This window comes from Myxocyprinus asiaticus, chromosome 5 (genome assembly GCF_019703515.2).
Source record: "Myxocyprinus asiaticus isolate MX2 ecotype Aquarium Trade chromosome 5, UBuf_Myxa_2, whole genome shotgun sequence".
NCBI lineage: Eukaryota > Metazoa > Chordata > Actinopteri > Cypriniformes > Catostomidae > Myxocyprinus > Myxocyprinus asiaticus.
In genome coordinates this window covers 49,529,807-49,548,145 of record NC_059348.1, presented here as the reverse complement: position 1 = coordinate 49,548,145, position 18,339 = coordinate 49,529,807, and the positions used below count along the sequence as shown (strand labels likewise).

The 18,339-nt window shown below is 38.5% G+C and overlaps 2 protein-coding genes across 17 annotated transcripts in view; one reads left to right on the top strand and one right to left on the bottom strand.

Annotated features, from left to right (window-relative positions):
- The first annotated feature begins 557 nt into the window (after nucleotides 1–557).
- LOC127441105 (tripartite motif-containing protein 16-like) lies at nucleotides 558–16,433 on the top strand. 2 transcript variants are annotated; one of them, XM_051698294.1, is made up of 6 exons: nucleotides 558–1,211; nucleotides 1,521–1,613; nucleotides 1,771–2,004; nucleotides 10,696–10,855; nucleotides 11,024–11,080; nucleotides 11,339–16,433. In XM_051698294.1, exons 1-6 carry the CDS (start codon nucleotides 573–575, stop codon nucleotides 11,854–11,856), a joined length of 1,701 nt encoding a protein of 566 aa, XP_051554254.1. In that variant the 5' UTR covers nucleotides 558–572; the 3' UTR covers nucleotides 11,857–16,433. The 2 variants fall into 2 exon arrangements, with proteins under 2 accessions (XP_051554254.1, XP_051554253.1); XM_051698293.1 differs by having other exon boundaries at nucleotides 1,518–1,613.
- Nucleotides 13,959–18,339, bottom strand: part of LOC127441108 (muscleblind-like protein 1) — an 89,034-nt gene continuing 84,653 nt past the window's right edge. For all 15 annotated transcript variants that reach the window (XM_051698303.1, XM_051698301.1, XM_051698299.1 and 12 more), the window contains one exon: nucleotides 13,959–17,507. The gene's annotated coding sequence lies outside the window, so the exon portion shown is untranslated. The remainder of the gene's footprint in view (nucleotides 17,508–18,339) is intronic.

The following is an 18,339-nucleotide window of genomic DNA, read 5'->3' as shown; positions in this document are numbered from 1 at the left end:
TTGATTAAGGACTTCATTAGCTCTAGATGAACATGATCTCTGCATGAATTCTCTGTGAGTATACCAAGGTTTAAAAAATAATAATAGTTTGGCCCGCATAAGGTGACGTTTAGTAAAACATGTGCACACAAGACAAAGAGATTTATTTATTGATTTCAGATGACCAGATGTATATTTGAAATATTTTAGATTAATATTAAGAATACATTTATTGAAAAGACATTATTTCATAAAGACTACTGTATACTGTGCTTGTCATGATTTTTATGCTAATCAATCCCCCAAACGTACAAAAAAATAAAATAAAGAAAATGTATTGATTATTTGCGCTTGTTTTACAAGAAGCACTGAAGGTCAGCCTACAAAGAAAGGAAACGTGACTTCTGGGAAATATAATCTGAAGACTGCCTTACTGCTTTAGATAAACTGAAAGGGCATTGCAGATTATAACATTTTTCTTGCTCTTGTTGCCCCAGATAAACCAGTTTAGCACACGTTTCTCAAACACAGTACAAGGAAACTATTTCAGCTCTTCAGTTCAGGGAAATCGAACCATAAGTTATGTTGAGCTGATGGTTGCGCCTTTCTATCTGTGTACATGCAGTGAAATGGCAGAAGATAATATGGTAGTCATGGGCTCATTGGCTCAGGAACAGTTTAGCTGTTCAATCTGTTTGGATCTACTGAAGCATCCAGTGACCATTCCCTGTGGACACACTTACTGTATGAGCTGTATTGCAGACTACTGGAATCAGGATGATCAGAAGGGAGTTTACAGCTGCCCTCAATGCAGACAGACCTCCACTACAAGACCTGCTTTAAATAAGAATGTCATGTTTGCTGAAATGGTGGAGAAACTGAAGATGACAAGAATCCAGACTAATCGGCCTGCTACCAGTTACAGTGTATCTGGAGATGTGAAGTGTGACATCTGTACTGGGAGAAAATATAAAGCTGTCATGTCGTGTCTGACATGTCTTGAGTCTTACTGTCAAATTCACTTTGAACATCATGAGAAATTTCACTCAGGTAGACGACACCAAGTGACTGATGCCACTCAACGGCTTCATCAGATGATCTGCTCAAAACATCATAAACGGCTGGAAATCTACTGTCGTACTGACCAGCAGTGTGTTTGTTATTTGTGTATGATGGAAGAACATAAAAACCATGACACTGTAGCAGCTGCAGTAGAGAGGAAGAAGAAACAGGTAGGCTATGACCTAAACACGCATACTGGTGTGCTAATGCTAAAAGCTAACAGTAACGCAAATAGTAAATGCTTACATGTGCGTTTACAAAATACTTTCATTATAAAGGTCTCAAATAAAATAAAATAAATAATAATAATAATTAAAACAATTGATCCGTGGCTCCAAGGAACATGTGTGCAAATGTATGTGATTTAAAAGGGCAATGAAATAGAAACAGTAACAATGTTTTTGAAATCATTTTTGCCCAGTGCAACAGCAATCTTGGACTTTACACTGTTTCACAGTTGTTTGATTTTCCTACAGAAGATTTTGGGAGAGATACAGAGAACATTCCAGCAAAAAACCCAGGAGAGAGAGAAGCAGCTTCAGGATCTGAGAGAGGCAGTCAAGTTTTACAAGGTTTGTTTCAGAAGAACAACTGATGACTCCTGGATGAGCTGATTCAGACTCTGTTAGGACTCTCCTCCAGTCAGTCATTGAGGAGTCCGGTGCTGAGTGAATGGACTGATTGTAATGTTTCTCTGTGTGTGTGTGTGTGTGTGTGTGTGTGAGACAGCACTCTGCACAGGCAGCAGTGGCGGACAGTGAGAGGATCTTTACTGAGCTGATCCGCTCCATTGAGAGAAGCCGCTCTGAGGTGACACAGCTGATCAGAGATCAGGAAAGGGTTGCAGTGTGTCAAGCTGAAGGACTTTTGGAGCGACTGGAGAAGGAGATTGATGATCTGAGGAGGAGAGATGCTGAACTGCAGCAGATTTCCCAAACAGAAGATCACATTCATGTTCTGCAGGTAACAGAGAACTGTATGACAGGTATATTTGTATGAGTGGTCATTAAAATAGCCTTGTCACTAGTAGGTGTTGTTTCCTGAAATTTTACTGACATTTTGTTTTACCTAAAAATACCCTCATTCAAAACACATGATTTTTCTTTATCTGTGGAAAACAAAAGAAGTTATCAAGAAGAATGTTGAATGTGGATAGCAGTGTTGTAGTCAAGACCACCTAAACCGAGACCATGTCAAGACCATGACCAGAGTGTATCGAGACCGAGACAAGACCAATACTTTGAGGGGTTGAGACCAAGTCAAGACCAAGACTAAGGCAGGGCGAGACCGAGTCAAGACCAAGACCAGACCAGTGCGAGTCCCACACTGCATGACACACTTACGATAAAATGTGGAACATGCAAGCCATAGGCATTCCTCAAATTGATCTGAAAGATCCACATTCCCATAAAAACACCCACAGAAAACAAATGAAGATTCCTCTTCATTCACCTCTTTTATTGCCATATATATATATGTGTGTCAGTGTACCATGAGAAATGTCTTGATAAAATAATCAAAAGGCATTGCAGAGGTGAATTTTATGTGTGTGAATTTTCCTTTGTTTTCTTTGAGCAAACAAATACAAACAAACACTAGGAGCTGAAATCAACTTAACCATCTTTATTCAACACTCCTTTTCCAAGTTTTACCATCCACCTAAAACAATAACATTTTTGTGCAAGCATTGCATCAGGTTTTCTGGATTACTCTTCCCCTAGAAACCATCAAGTACAGAATATATCAAACAATTATTCACTTATATTCACTTATTAAAACTCTTCACTTTTCTCTGTCTTTTCTTAAACAATATAGTACGTTTTTTGTTGTTTTTGAACCAACAACAAGCCTTGTATAAATGTGTGCAATTTGCAAACCACACAACTAAATCTAGCCTATTTAAAATGTAAATTTGTCATATAAGTGGAGGCGCATTCCTCTGTCTCCACTCTCTGCTGTCACATCGCAGCGTGTAGCGTTTATGTCAGAGCTGACATTGACTAATGTTAATGTAACATAACTTTATATACATTAGCTACATAGCTTTATGTGGCCTGTCTTGTCATTGTTTATCACAAGCAAAAATGTAACTTGGGAACCACAATTTGTCACTACATGCCCTGTCCCCTCAATCTCAAAAAGATAACACTGCATTAGCTACATCCTTCAATATATGTTAACTAATTTAGGTAGCTTGCGCACCTAGCTAGGTGGCAAATAACTGGCAAGCAGCTGAAACTAGCACCCTAAAAAACAGTAAATACATAGGTAGCTAATATGTATAGCTAATACTCACTAAATCTCTTTGGGTGAGGGGTGAAGATGAGTTTAGGTACAGATGCTGCGTTCCATTCAAATCGGATGTGGGATATTCAACTTGATATCTCCGATCTCCAACTAAAGGCATTCCAGTGCCAGATGCTTGGAAGATGATGTGAAGGAAACAAAACTGCAATGCTCCCGTTAGCTTAGCAGGTGTTTGACTGTCACCAGAGATGTCTCCCAATGACCCAATTCACAAACATTTTCTAGCATATGTGCTACAGGTGTACGATTATCAAAAGTATAATGTACCATGTTTTGAACAACTGCTATTCTGCTTACATTTGTTAAACAAGCTTTAATATCATGTAATGTAGGAACTTTTACTAATTTATCGATATTATTTAATAAAAGTGAATGTTTATCACTTATTTTGTACATCTTCCTGGGTGCCAACAAGATTGTGTGACGTCACGCAGCTGCATCTCGGTGAATTCGGAGTTAAAAATTTTCGTGCGACTTTCAAAATGGTAATAACGACATCAAGTGGTGTTCCATTGCACTTTTTCCAGTAGGAAGTTGGAAAATCCGACTTTCCCAGTTGAATGGAACGCAGCAAGAGGCAGCTTGCTAATGGTAGCTAGCTAGCTAGCTTTGTTAGCATTAGCAAGAGGCAGATTGCTAATGTTAGCTAGCTAGCTAGCTTTGCTAGCATCACTTATACTTAGCTTACCTTTCTTTATGCTTCCTTTCTAAGTGCCAATAAAAGTTTGACGTGGTCCCAGCTGTCTCGGTAAGCATTGCATTACAGAATTTACATACTGCTGTGTGTTTTCTTTTGGACGCTTCTTTGCAAATGAAATCTTTGTGGTTTAGGTCAGTGTTTCCCAACCTTTTTCTGCCCCAGCACACTTTTTACGATTAAACAAGCCCATGGCACACCACTATCACACATAACCATCCTAGATATTTTTCCTTATCAAGAACTTGTCCATGTTTTCTGTCTTAGTAGCGTGAACTCGTAATGTTTGAAATTCGGCTATGCAAAAAATGTAAGTAACATAGGTACACTGTATAATGAGGCCACAGATGCCAAGAGTGCTAACTGGATAATGAAAAAACAACAAATTTGTAGATTTGTTCTTGCAACGGTACCACAAATAATAATAATAATTATTATTTTTTAAATTATTTATTTACTGTATTTACTGAGGCTGTGTCTCGTTTGGAAGGATGCGTCCTCCAGAGGTCGCATTTGTCGGCCGCATACATCATCGAGGCTGTCTCGTTTGAGAAAAGTGAGTAGGACACTTCGAATGCAGCCTTCGAATTCGACCTTCTTTCACGGGAATTCAGAGGATGCATGAGGTGTATTCTTCGTGGGTGCTCACAACCCACAATTCTTTGCTTCAATGGAAATGTCTAAAAAAATATATAAATATGATGTTCAAACACAAGTAATGTTAATTCCCAAGTTGAAGTACCTCAGTAGATGGGTGTAGAGTATATAATATGTATAATTATATTCATATATAATTAAAATAAAGTATTAGACTAAAAGTACAACTGTAAAATCTATTTTCCTTTCTCTTTACATCATTATAACTCTCCTAAAATGTACCTCATACATTCAATTCCAGAGGGACTTTGTTCCCTTCTCACTCAAAGCGCCTGGCCTTGTTAAAGAGAGGCGTGCTGTCCTAGCACGTTTAAACGAGACTTGTTTTAAAGGAGGACACTCGGTATACTGCAGCCTTCAAAGGACACGTCCTACCTAGCATGCAGCCTTCCAAATGAGACACAGCCAGAGAGAGAGAAAAAACCCCCCAAATAAGTCAAACTGACAGTGGTTGGATCCTGAGGGCACTAGGACCTGGGAGCAACAGTGAAGATTACAGAACCTCAGAATCTACACATCCTATCATGGTGTTTTTGGACATGTTTAAAACAGGAGAATTTGCTTTTAGTTTCTCATTCTTTTTATGTTTCATGAGAGAAAACGCAACAAGTAAGCCACATCAGAGCAGCCGTAATAAACTTTTCCTTTGTCATGACATTCAAACTGAGAGTTAAGAAATGTGTCCTCATTAGTGAAATTGGTAAGTGAAACTTTGCCTTTTCATGACTGATTCATGTACGTTGTTGTGAGGAGGAGGAGGAGGAGGAGAGGAGGCCGGCCCGGCCCGCCCTCCTCCTTGTCACAGCTGTATTTAAAATTGTCAACACACATTTTCGTGGTATAATATAGAAGCCAGGAGAAGTCTTCCTGTGGCCATGGCATTAATTATAGTTACATACAACGTAGAATGATCAATGACTGTTTGTGCATCCAAATTGCTTTAAAACAAAGCTGCCATGACCACTGCCCTAGGATCAGTTTGCATCCAAACTGCTCCGCTTTAGCTAAACTCTAACTCATAGTTTTTTTTTTTTTTTTTTTTTTTTTTTTACCTCATATAACCTTTAATGTCTATGGAACTCATTGAACCTAAAACCATCTCCATCTCCATCTCATTTCTCCCCCATCAATCCTTTTGAATTTCAGTAGTCACTCAGTAACATAGTCTCTAAACCATTCAGGCAATTTGATTTGTCTCTGAGGCCTGTATGTTTTAGGAGTTTGTTCCTCTCTCTGAATTGTTTCACAGTTCATTTTGCATTCCTCTTCCTTTTTGTTCCTCATCACAACTTGGCTCGAGCACATTTCATATCACCATTCACTGTCAGTGTTTCCACTGCATGAAACTTATTGACAGATGTCATGTTCCTGGCATATTTCGCTCCGGTGGGTGACTGAACGATAACACTGTTGCCTTCTCTTTGTGAGGCATACTGTGAAATGTTGTTGTGAATTTGTCTGTTTTATCCTGCTTCACAAGCACTTGATCTCCGACCTCTATGTCTGATGTCTTAGTGCCTCGTCTATGATCTGTGTATATCTTGGCTTTTCCATTTTGCTCTGCGTCTCTCTCTCGCGCTTTAAGATCACTGTGTGGTGTTGTGATGTCTGGTAACTTTCCTCTTATCTTCCTCTGAAAAAGAAGTTCCGCTGGGCTTTTGCCCGTTGTGGCATGTTTTATGGACCTGTAGACAGTCACATACTTGCGTAGCTCTTTTTTCCACTCCTGGCCTTCAGCTTGGGCAATCTGTACTCGTTTCATCAATGATGCGCTTTGTCTTTCCACTTCTCCATTTGCTTGCACCCACTTTGGAGTTGTTTTGATGTGGTGGATTCCGTTCTCCTGACAAAACATCTGAAACTGACTGGACTTGAATTGCGGTCCACAATCTGACCTGATTGTTAAGGGAAGTCCGTGCCGACTGAAAATGTCCTCCAAACTGTCAATCACTTTCTGCAGTTGTGGATTTGAGGATTGCATATTCGTAGTACCTACTGTAATAGTCAACAACAACCAGTATCGAATGTCCATCAGGTAATGGACCAAGCAGGTCTGTGGCTAAGCTTTGCCATAGCCCTTCAGGGTATCACTGTAGGTGACAGTGGTTCAGGAACATCTGGTTTCGCTACCATCTGACAACCGTGACTTGTTCTCACAAACTTTTCTGCGGCCCTGTCCATTCCGGGCCACCAAACTTTTGTTCTCAGGTGTTGTTTTGTTCCTACTACACCAAGATGACCCTCATGAGCCAACTGTAATGCTCTTCCTCGCAGCTACTGTGGCACCCCAATTCTTGTTCCTCTGAGTATTATTTGGCCAATGACACATAACTCACCCGCAATATGTCTGTATGCAGGGCAGTCATCGAAACAACCTGTTTGAATGGCAGTTCTCAGTCTCTGTAATTCCACATCATTTGCCAAGATCTGCTTGACTCCCTTGGTAGTCAGGGCGCTTGGTGTCGCACAAACAGCTATAAACCTCACATATTCCTCTGCTTCACGTGCATGCATCTCATCTTTGGCTGATGGCCCCAGCAGGCATGATAGAGGATCTGCAATGTTATGCGTTCCGGGTATATGAATCACCTGAAAATCATAGGGCTGTATTCTCAGGACCCACCATTCGATTCGTGCACATGGTTTTGACCGAGGGCTATAAATTGCCTCCAATGCCTTGTGGTCTGTGACCAGATCAAACTTCCGACCATACACGTGATGCAATCGTTCACATGCCCACACCACTGCAAGTGCTTCATGCTCTGTTTGCGAATATCTCTATTCACACTCTGTCAAGCTCCTGCTCACATAGCAGACAGGAACCATTCCTCCTCTTTGGTCCTGCACTAGTACTGCTCCGATGCCCTTCGGTCCAGCATCAGCAATGACTTTCGTTGGTGCGTTTTTGTCAAAATAAGCCAGTGTTGTGACTTCAGCCAACTTATCTTTGAGAATTTTGAAAGCTTTCTTTTGTTCAATCCCAAAATGAAATTTGGTGTCCTTTTTTGTCAGTCTTTGCAGAGGTTCTGAGATACTTGCGAATTGAGGTATGAAACGGCTACTATAGCTGGCTAAACCAAGAAAACTTCTCACCTCTGAAGCACTCTCAGGCTCTCTTGCCTGCACGACTGCTCTCACCCTTTCTGCCGTCGGGCCTATGCCTTTCTCTGACAACAGCATGCCCATAAACACCAATTTGTCCATGTTAAACTGGCACTTCTCTGCATTCAGAGTCAAGCCGCAGCTTTCCAGTCTCTTTAGTACTGCGTGCATTCTTTTATCATGATACTCTTTGTCAGGTGCATGGATGATTATGTCATCGGATATGTTCTCTACTCCTTCGATGCCAGCTAGAACAGTAGCTACTTCGTGCTGGTACTGCTCACTTGCTGAAGAAACTCCAAATACCAGTCTTTTGAACCTATATATGCCGTTGTGAACGGCAAAGGTCGTGATGTCTCTCGACCCTGGGGTCAATTCCAGCTGATGGTAACCCCATTTCAGGTCTAGTTTGCTAAATATGACTGATCCATTCATTCCTTTCAACAGTTCATCCACTGGGATAATTGGAAACCTCCCACGAATGTTTGCAGTGTTCGCCAATCTCATGTCTAAGCACATCCTTATTTCCGCATTCGCTTTGGGCACAATGACAACTGGGTTTACCCAAGAAGTTGCTCCATTGACTTTCTCGATAATGTCCATGTTGAGCAGTTCATTTATATTTATTCAACAGCCTCTCTGAGGTGGAACGGAACACGCCTAAGGGGCTGTGCAACTGGTGTCACCGTGCTGTCTATATGCAGGCTGATTTGTTTTGTGTTTAATTTGCCTACTCCGCAGAACAATTTGGGGTATTGCTGTCATATCATTGACTTCACACCACTCACTGCCGCAACATTAGCTCCAATCCTCAGCACTCCTAATTTAACTGCTGTGTCTTTTCTGAGCAGTGGCTCCCCACGCCCACGAATAACTGTAAACTCAGCTTTTGTGCTGCGTTTTCCAATTCCTACCTAGCACTAGAAAATTCCTTTCACTGGAAAGGATACTCGATGAGTATGCGTACGTTTTTTTTTTTTATCTGATTTGGCTGAACCGCATTTGATCTTATTTTCTTTCAGTATTTTCCATGTTCTTTCATCCACTATGTTGCTTGTTGCTCCTGAGTCAACTAACATTGGTAGTCTGACGCCCCCTACTGAGAATGTTATTTTGTCCATGTTGCTCTCTTCTCTTACAACAAATGCAAACACTTGAATCTTCTCATCTGATTCAACTCTTTTTATTGTCTGTTTTGAGCTTTCTTTTTTTAACACATTTTTGCAAAATGATCTCTTCCATTGCGCTTTCTGCATGATTTTCCATATGCGGGGCATTTATAATCTTTTGCAAGATGACCTGTCTGTCCGCATCTGTAACAAGTTTTATCCGAATCTGCTCTTCTTTTGCTAAATTGCATTTTTTTTGCACACAAATCAGCTCCAAAATCACAATCCTTGGCCGCTTGCCTTAAACATATGACAGACTGTTGCACGGTCTGTCCCGTTTTCTGCTTTAGCTGATAAAATGTCTGTCTTGCAAACGGCGTGTTTACCTGAGGCACAAAGTATGCGTTCAGTGCTATTACTGCCTGCGCATAATCCGTTGGCCCTCCTTTGTCAGCGTGTGTGGAGAAAATATCCTGCATGTCTGTTCCTGCATGATGTAAAAGCAAGGCTCTCCTTCTTTGTTTTGTAGCGACAGATGCATCGTCAGTCAGGATCAAACCTTTCCCATCGGCAAACAGTTCAAAAGCATTTTGCCATCTTGTCCATCGCGGACCTAACGTGGCTGGATCGCTGTAGCAGTCAAACTTGGGACTGGCACCATCCATCTTTAACGGGCGCTGTCTTTCTCGAGGCTAAACTTTTCAATTAGCTGAAATAAACTCGTCAGAGTGACGCACGCCTAACTCACTTTCAGATTTAACTAACGAATGAGTCTTTGTTATATCCTCGTCGCCATTGTTGTGACCTCTTTCTTTATCTCAGGTCAAACCACACAGACGCCAGATTGAACTCGTCATCCATCTTTATTCTTCAATGCCTACGTCATGACGTCACATCAATACACAACAGATTCCACCGAAGTGTTCAGAATTACATTCTTTACCGGCAATATTTAGCAGTTTTTAAAACATAAATCTCAGGGTGGGCTAAAAGAAGACTTGTGCTTTGCCCATCGCTGATAAGCATGGCTCATACTCTGTAGAACTACAATACCCATCATGTGGACACATATTACAACTTCATTGTCTGTGCATCTCACACTCTCTAGAACTACAATGACCATCATGCACTATGTCTCCTCCTTGAAGTTTGCACACTTTTTTCTCACAATGCAGGGAAAGATGTGTACAAAAGCAACACGTTACTTTATTTAAAAAGTAACTCCGATATTATGGTCTAAAAAAATATTGCATTACTTTACTCTTTACGTTACTCAAAAAATGTAATCTGATTACGTAATACACGTTAATTTTTACGCGTTACCCCCAACACTGTTTATTAGCAGACACACAACAATAGCAGAGGGAAGTCAAAGAGCAGGCAAGGGTCGATTTGCAAGTCCCCTTCACCGCATATATACTACCCCAGTGCCGCAACAGTGGAATCTTATCCTCTGGCAGTGTGTTCAAGCCTTGTGACACTGCAACCACGGTGCTCCTGCTATCGGCTTAATACATCTTCTAAGCAGCGCAAATGTGCTGTCCAAGTGCCGCAACTGTGGTGTCTTTCGGGCTGTGCGACTAAGCCTCCTATGACACTGCAACTGCGTGAAATGATAATTAAGAACTGATGCAATGATTGCAAAATCACTACAAAAGTGCTAAATCAAGTTACTACAGACAGTTTAATGTTATTAATTGTGAGAAAAATCTAACCGTGCTGGATAGTGGGGTAACTGTGTAAGTGATTAAGGTTGTTTGTTTTCTTCTTGTCTTTCTGTAGAGTTTCCACTCTTTTTCAGCACTTCCTGAAACTAAAGATTTACCCAGCATTACTGTCAGTTCTCTTCTCTATTTTGATGATGTGAGAAAATATGTCTCTCAACTGAAAGAGAAACTGGTGGACATTTGCAGAGATGAAAGTGAAAAGATATCTGACAGAGGTAAAGTAACAAACATTCATTTACTTTCAGTGAGTTAACATTTTGCGATATAATGTAGAAAATGGTATAACATGTACTGTATATACACATAATAGAAACGTATACACATGCAGACACACACACTTTCAACGTGGGAATTACACTAATTATGTCTGTTTATTTCCATAGTAATGCACATCGATATTATTTCCAATGAACTCAAGACCAGGGATGAGTTCCTGCAGTGTAAGTTACTATGAAAACACACCAAAAAACACAGACAAGTAGCAAAGCACTGAAAATACTGTACATTTTAGTGTAAATATGGATGTAATATATTGTCAACCAAGTAACAATGTTGCATTCATAAAAAATGAAGTGAAGAGAATATACAAATATAAAAATTAAACATTGCTATGTAACGTTTTTTTAATTCTGTAATTTTTTGTGTGATTTATAAAGCTGTACAATGTGATGTTTATTTTGCTGCTTCATCTTAATCAGATTTCCATCAGTTCACACTGGATTCAAACACAGCATACAAATATCTCAGTCTCTCTGAGGGGAACAGACAGGTTAATTACACTGGCCGAGAGCTGCAGTATCCTGATCATCCAGACAGATTTGATGGTTGGCCTCAGGTGTTGTGCAGAGAGAGTGTGTGTGGACGCTGTTACTGGGAGGTCGAGTGGAGTGATTATGTGGGTATATTAGTGTCATATAAGAGCATTTGCAGGAAGGGATGTAGAAATGAGTGTAGATTTGGGAGTAATGATCAGTCCTGGAGGCTACTCTGCTCTCCCTCCAGTTGCTCATTTGGTCACAACAACAAAGAGACTGATCTCCCTCTAGTGTCTAGCTCCTCTAGAATAGGAGTATATGTCGATCACAGTGCAGGAATTCTGTCCTTCTACAGTGTCTCTGACACAATGACCCTCATCCACAGAGAACAGACCACATTCACTCAGCCGCTCTATCCTGGGTTTTGGGTTTATGGATCAGTGAAACTGTGTCATCAGTAAATCAGTACTGTAGTTCAACTGTCACTGTTTTATCTGTCTCTGAAATAACATGAGAAATTATTAGTGTAAAACCTTATCTTCAGGTTAAAAAAGAGCCTTCATCATATACTGTATTCTATCTTTGAAAAATCACAGGGAGAGTGTTAAATAAAGATGAAAATCTTTGGATTTACTATTTGTAGGCAACTTATACAACTCAATGGAAAAGCTAATGTTGGATGGATATGCTTTTTATTTAATTCATGATGAATATTTAAAATGTCTTTACACCTTCACTTCCACAGTGAAATAGTAAGAAATCTGCATATTTACACTTTGTGAATCAGTGATTAAATACAAAGGAAACACCTTTGTGCCAGAGTATGTTTTAGTATTATTTCAGTTTAATTTGAGTTTTTCAGTTTAAAATCCTAAACTTTTTGGAGTGATTCAAAGCAGTGGAAATATTAAGTGCAGAAACGTTTCACAGCTTAACTATTTGCGAACTTTCTTTCCAGCAAAGACCTGGAAATTGTGATCCACTCACTAACTTCGTCAAGGTTAGGCTATTGTAACTCATTGTATATTGGTCTCCCTCAAACAGCGTTATCCCGCCTACAGATGGTTCAAAATGCAGCAGCTAGGCTTTTGACAGGGTCAGGAAAGAGGGATCACATTACCCCTATATAAGCGTCTCTACACTGGCTTCCCATTAATTCAGGGTCGATTTTAAAATTCTGATTTTTGTTTACAAGTCACTATCTGGTCTCACGCCCAAATACATTAGTGACCTTCTCGTCCCTTACTCCCTCACCAGAGCACTCAGGTCTACTCATCAATTTCTTTTGAATGTTCCTCGTTGTCGCTATACATCCAAGGGTGATCGTGCTTTCTCTGTGGTAGGTCCTAAACTCTGGAATAGTCTCCCTTACCATGTGAGGTCAGCTTCTTCAATAGCCATTTTTAATATGTTAAAATTAAGTAAATACTTGATGCAGTTTTTAAATTGTATTCTTTTTTTTAAATTATTATTTCTTTTTTTGCATGTATATAATTCTGTCGTTGATATGTGAAGCACTTTGGGTCGACTTCTGTTGTTTTTAAATGTGCTATATAAATAAAGATCGACTTTAACTTAATGAGCAAAAACTGATTAAAAATGATCATTGGAAGCCTAAAAAAAAATAATGTTTTGTCAAGACAGACTAAGAGTAAAGTCACACTGTTTGTATTCTGATGGTTGTTCGTTCGGTATTTTGAAAGACGAATAGAAATTTTAAGAAAAATAAAATAAACTTCCGAGTTTCACGTATGGCTTTTTCTCTCATCCAACACCTCAACGACACATATCCACAGTGCCCCCCAGTGTACTCGATTGTAACTGCAAGATGTGGTAGCTTGTGCAGAACAAGTTCTCGATTAGTCGATTACTCGTCCGTATATATGCGTTTTTACTGATCGTATAGCTATCCGATCATGAGAAGACCAAGTGTAAATGCCCTCCAAGACGGATTCGAAATGAATATAAATCAGGTCACTTAAGGCGTTTGGGATGGATTCCAGATGAAACTCGGTCAAGTGTAAAAGCATCTGGCTGTTTAAGCAACATTTGTAAACTTTACTCCACCCAAACAGCGCTACATTAGCATAAGGAAAATGCGAAGCACAACAGCTGCTACCCAAGTATTTGCATAATGCTTGCATTGCGCAATACATAACAAATAAATAACAAATGCATGTTGTTGGAGAGACAGAACTTTTTTCTTCATTTATGTGATGCAGATTGCTGACGAAACTTAAAAGTAAACACTGACAATAAGCGCAGGTGACACGCATGAGAAAAAAAATACACAGTGCGCACACATGGACACATACACCAGTCACTTGGAATCAAATAATAAATCACATCTTTTTAAATTCGCTTCCCGGCATTAGCATAAGCAAGATCTGATTTATATCCGTTTGGTGGAGAAGTTTAAATGGAATGTGCTTATTCAATCGGATAGCAATCCGATCAGTAAAAATGAATGAAGTGACCAAGTGTAAATACCCCCAAAGACAGACCGTTCACATAAACAAGATTAAGGACAATAACATGAAAGAATGCCACACAGTGACACCTCTTGAGCAAATCCATTGTTTTATTAAGGTTTTTTTTACTCATAACAGTAAGAGTCAATTCTACCAATAATAAATGTGCATAAAACAAGTCTTTCGAATGCAGCACAATATCTTACAGCAACTATAAGCAAAGGGCAGGTGTCAGATTCCATGGAGGGCGTTAAGCATCAAAGCAGGTGCTTTCAGCAGGTAGGAGCACCTGTGGTTTCACTGTGATACAGCTGACCAGCTTTTAGGCATTGCATTCAGTGAAGGAAAGTGATGCTTTGGTTTAATAGCTCTTGTGCAGCAAACCTGAAATGAGTAAAACGCTGACCTTAGCGGAGGATTTGACACTTACATTCATTTTAGTTTTTTTACTCTGTAGTTGGTGTCCTTTACCTGCTGAAGGCACGGTTACCAGGTAACAAAGCAACTTCTGTTATTGTGTGTTAAAGGGATAGTTGGCACACAACTGAAAGTTCTGTCATCATTTACTCACCCTAATGTTGTTCCAAACCTGTATGACTTTCCTTTTACAGTATGTAGAACACAAAAGGAGAGAAAGTCAGCCTCAGTCACCATTCACTTTCACTGTATGGAAAATAAGTCATATGTAATGTGGGTTTGGAACGATATGAGGGTGAGTATATCATGACATCATTTTCATTTTTGGGTGAACTATGCCTTTAAGTGGACGTCTTTTGCTAGCATCTAGAATCGGTTTGAAGGCCTTTTGTATTTACTATACTCAGATGGATTATCAATGAATGTGCCTTATTTCAGGCTTAGATATTTATTGTTTGTAACTTGATTTACACTATGCTGTGGCAATGATAGTTACGGCACTGTGAGAAATTAACTTATCTACCTACTTATCTATTATGAGAATTTTACTTTGTTAACTTTTATTCTTCATGCAGTTATTTATGTTCATCATATGACAAATACGGTGTTTTTGAAGGTATATTGTCTATTTGTAACAACCAGATTTTCCTACAGTGGAAATTATGAAGTGACGGAGTGTAATGCCAATTTTGGAGATCTCAATCAAAGTCGGTACTGTGCAGGCAACGCTGAGCTTTTTTTAATGTGATGGCCGGAAATTATAACAATAAAACAGCTGTGCCACTTCTGCAAGCATCATTTCGAAGCTGGACTATTACTCTAATTCTTAAATTATCCTAAGAAAATTTCTCATAGTTATAGAATCTTTTATTATTCAAAATAAGATCTCAATATTATACATGTTCCTTTTCTTTTCTTTATATTGACTATGTACAAGAAGTGCAAAAAGTCAACCTTCGTCCCTTAAGTTATGGCTCTCTCTCTCATTTTCAGCTATAGAGGCCCGACCCTGTGACCACCCTCTGTTTTTAATATTTAAATATTCATATATCTCTGGAGACATGTTGCTGCTCTTTTTCGGCCTGATATTGAGGGATGTTTCTTGAACTATTACAACACAATTTAAGATTCTGAAATGAATACATTAGAAAATAACTTCTAGCATGTACAATTGATATTTTAACAATTCTAGACATGGTCTTGATTTGACACAAAATAAAGGTTTTAAAATATAAATTTCAGTTCGTATTTCTTACGTTACCTACAAATAAATGTTTTTTTTCTGTCTTTCTTTTTCATACTTTTTTAAGACAAGATAAAACAAAACATTTTGTTCAACAAATTAAAAACGAGAATTCTTGAAAGAGCTGAAATTTCAAACATTCTACCATGAAATCTAACATGAAGAATTAAGTATACAACACTACAGGATAAACATGAACTTAACATGACGTAAAAGTAAGTGACAGTAAGAAAAATATTTCCTACATTCTAAAACAGTTCTATGACAATATTGTCAACCACAAAAAAAAAAAAAAAAAAAAAAAAAAAAAAAATTGGATTTCACAACTTAATATGCAAACAATAACAAAGGCTTTAAAAACAAAAAAGAGTGAACGTTAAATGTAACATGATTAATAAAGACTTAAAATAAAAGTGAACAATAATATATCAGCTGTATTTTTCCCATTTGTGAATGAAAGAATGTTTTTGTGGGTTTAAACACTGAAATATAAGGCTTTAGTGAGGAGACAGCAATGACGTGCATCCTTTTATTTCTGCGCACCTAAACCAGGCTGAAATCCAGACTCAAGTGAACCTAAAACTCTGGTTCATTAGTTGGAGCTAAACCCTTGTACGTCACTTCCTTGATGTCCTTGATGTGGATGTCTTTTTCCTGGTTTACTATTTATCTGACTTTGGCCAGCGTACACAAGCAACCTTGTATATAAAATGAAGCTATACAAATTATTCACCTTTCGTAATCAACATTCCAATTAAAACACATTTAAATTAAAAAAATAAAAGGGTAAAAGACTTTGGCACAACTTAAAGGTAAAAACATCTCATTATATTCTAAGTTCCTCTTAGAATACAAACTATGTATGTCGAACAGCGGCTAAATTATGTTTCAGATTAGAAGTCAAACTAATTAAAATCAACTAAAATGAGAACTGAACAAAAAAACCCTGACCCAGTCTTTCTGTGCACCTAGACTAGTCTAAAATTCAAAATCTGTAACCAAGTACTCAACAAAGCAGTGCTTTTCCAGCATTTTAGAGTCCTCACACTGTTATCGTGAGGACTGGAACGCAGTCGCTCCTTTCCAAGCACGACTGCCGAGCCTTTGATCTTGTTACCTTGACGACAACCTCCCAAAGATGCGTGGTGCCTATCGATTACCTTCGCAGTTTTATCGTTACATTCTCTCAATCAAGGCAATATAAAGAAACAGGGCATTAGGAACAAGGCGGCCCTGTCCTCATAGGAGTCATAAAGGCTTTATAAGGAGTTCTAGAAGGCCTAATAAATGATCAACAAATAAAAATGGCACGTTTCATAAAAAAACCCACACACTTGTGAAATTATGTATAAAAACAAGCGCTGTAAAAAACATTAATCTCTGGTAAACATAATAACACTGTTGATATAACACTCTCAATTGGTGTCTGGTATTCAGCCTGTGGTTATGGTACATAAAGCTTGCAAGAATGTGCTTTTGAAAGGTCTCAGGTGAGCAGGTTCTACCCAAAACATTCATCCGTCCAATCCTGACTCTGCATTTACAATCTAGTTTGACTAGAAGACAGAACTAAAAAGTACAGAAAACTACGTACATTGAATTATTTCACTGGATGTTTTGTGCCGTGTAGACTTTCAGTTCTGTTTTCAATTCAAGGTGCACCTTTAAAACGTTGTAAACCATCAGACAAATTTTTGAGAGAGAAAAAAAAATAGATGAATCACAGAAAATATCTCTTGGTCTACTACTAACATGCCAAAACTATGTTAGGTCAGACATAAAAAACAACTTTTCCTACAAATCCTGATTTAGATAGTTGAGTACAGACACTCAGTTTCACCCCATGTTGTAAAACCCTACCATCAAGTGTGACCATATTCTAATCTTCGTAGAATATCTTATCCGACTTGTTTTCTTGACATTGAAATTTTGAATTTTGTTTCTTTTCCTTTTGTCTGGGACAACAGCACATTCCTTTGATCTATGGGAAAGTACGACAAAGTACAGTTTTAAAATACATCCGTATCCATATTAAAAGTATAGTTCACCCAACTCCTGTTGTTCTAAATGTTGTACCTAGTCCGAATGCTGTTATATTTTCTGTGTAACTCAAAAGCAGCATTTTTTTTTCACACAACGACAGTTTATTATCTGTCTAGATCCAAAAAGGTAAAAAAATAAAAAAAAAGGACAGTAAAAGTAGTCCATACGACTTATGACGTCCATATTCCAAGTCTAATGAAGCCATACAACACACTCAAAAAACACATTTTAAGATTTAAAAGATTTCATAACAAAATTCCATCAAACTGAATTGAGTAATCTTTAACAATAAATAAATAATGTTTTAGAGGAATAATTCAATCAAAAATGAAAATTCTCTCATCATTTGCTCACCCTAATGACATCCCAGATGTGTATGACTTTCTTTCTTATACAGAACACAAATAAAGATTTTTAGAAGAATATTTCAGCTCTGTAGGTTCATACATTGCTAGTGAATATTGACGAAAACTTTGAAGCTCCAAAAAACACATAAAGGCAGCCTAAAAGTAATCCATAAAATTCCACTGGTTTAATTCATGTCTTCAGAAACTATCCAATTGGTTTTGGGCGAGAACAGACCAAAATATACAGTAACTCCTTTTTCAATATAAATCTTGACCTCAGCAGTCTCCTTGGTAATCATGATTCCTAGCGCCATCTAGTGCTCCGTGCATGCATCAAGCACTAGGAAGTGTAATCGAGCTTAAAATCATGATCATGCCTAGAAGATTGTAATGGCAAGATGTACAGTGAAAAAGGAGAAATTG

What these genes read in the sequence shown, in the direction of transcription:
- LOC127441105 (XM_051698293.1), top strand. Translation starts at nt 573, where the DNA reads ATGGTTGCGCCTTTCTATCTGTGTACATGCAGTGAAATGGCAGAAGAT. An exon ending in TAGAGAGGAAGAAGAAACAG is followed by an intron (nt 1,212 to 1,517) that starts GTAGGCTATGAC and finishes ATTTTCCTACAG; the next exon opens with AAGATTTTGGGAGAGATACA. An exon ending in AGGCAGTCAAGTTTTACAAG is followed by an intron (nt 1,614 to 1,770) that starts GTTTGTTTCAGA and finishes TGTGTGAGACAG; the next exon opens with CACTCTGCACAGGCAGCAGT.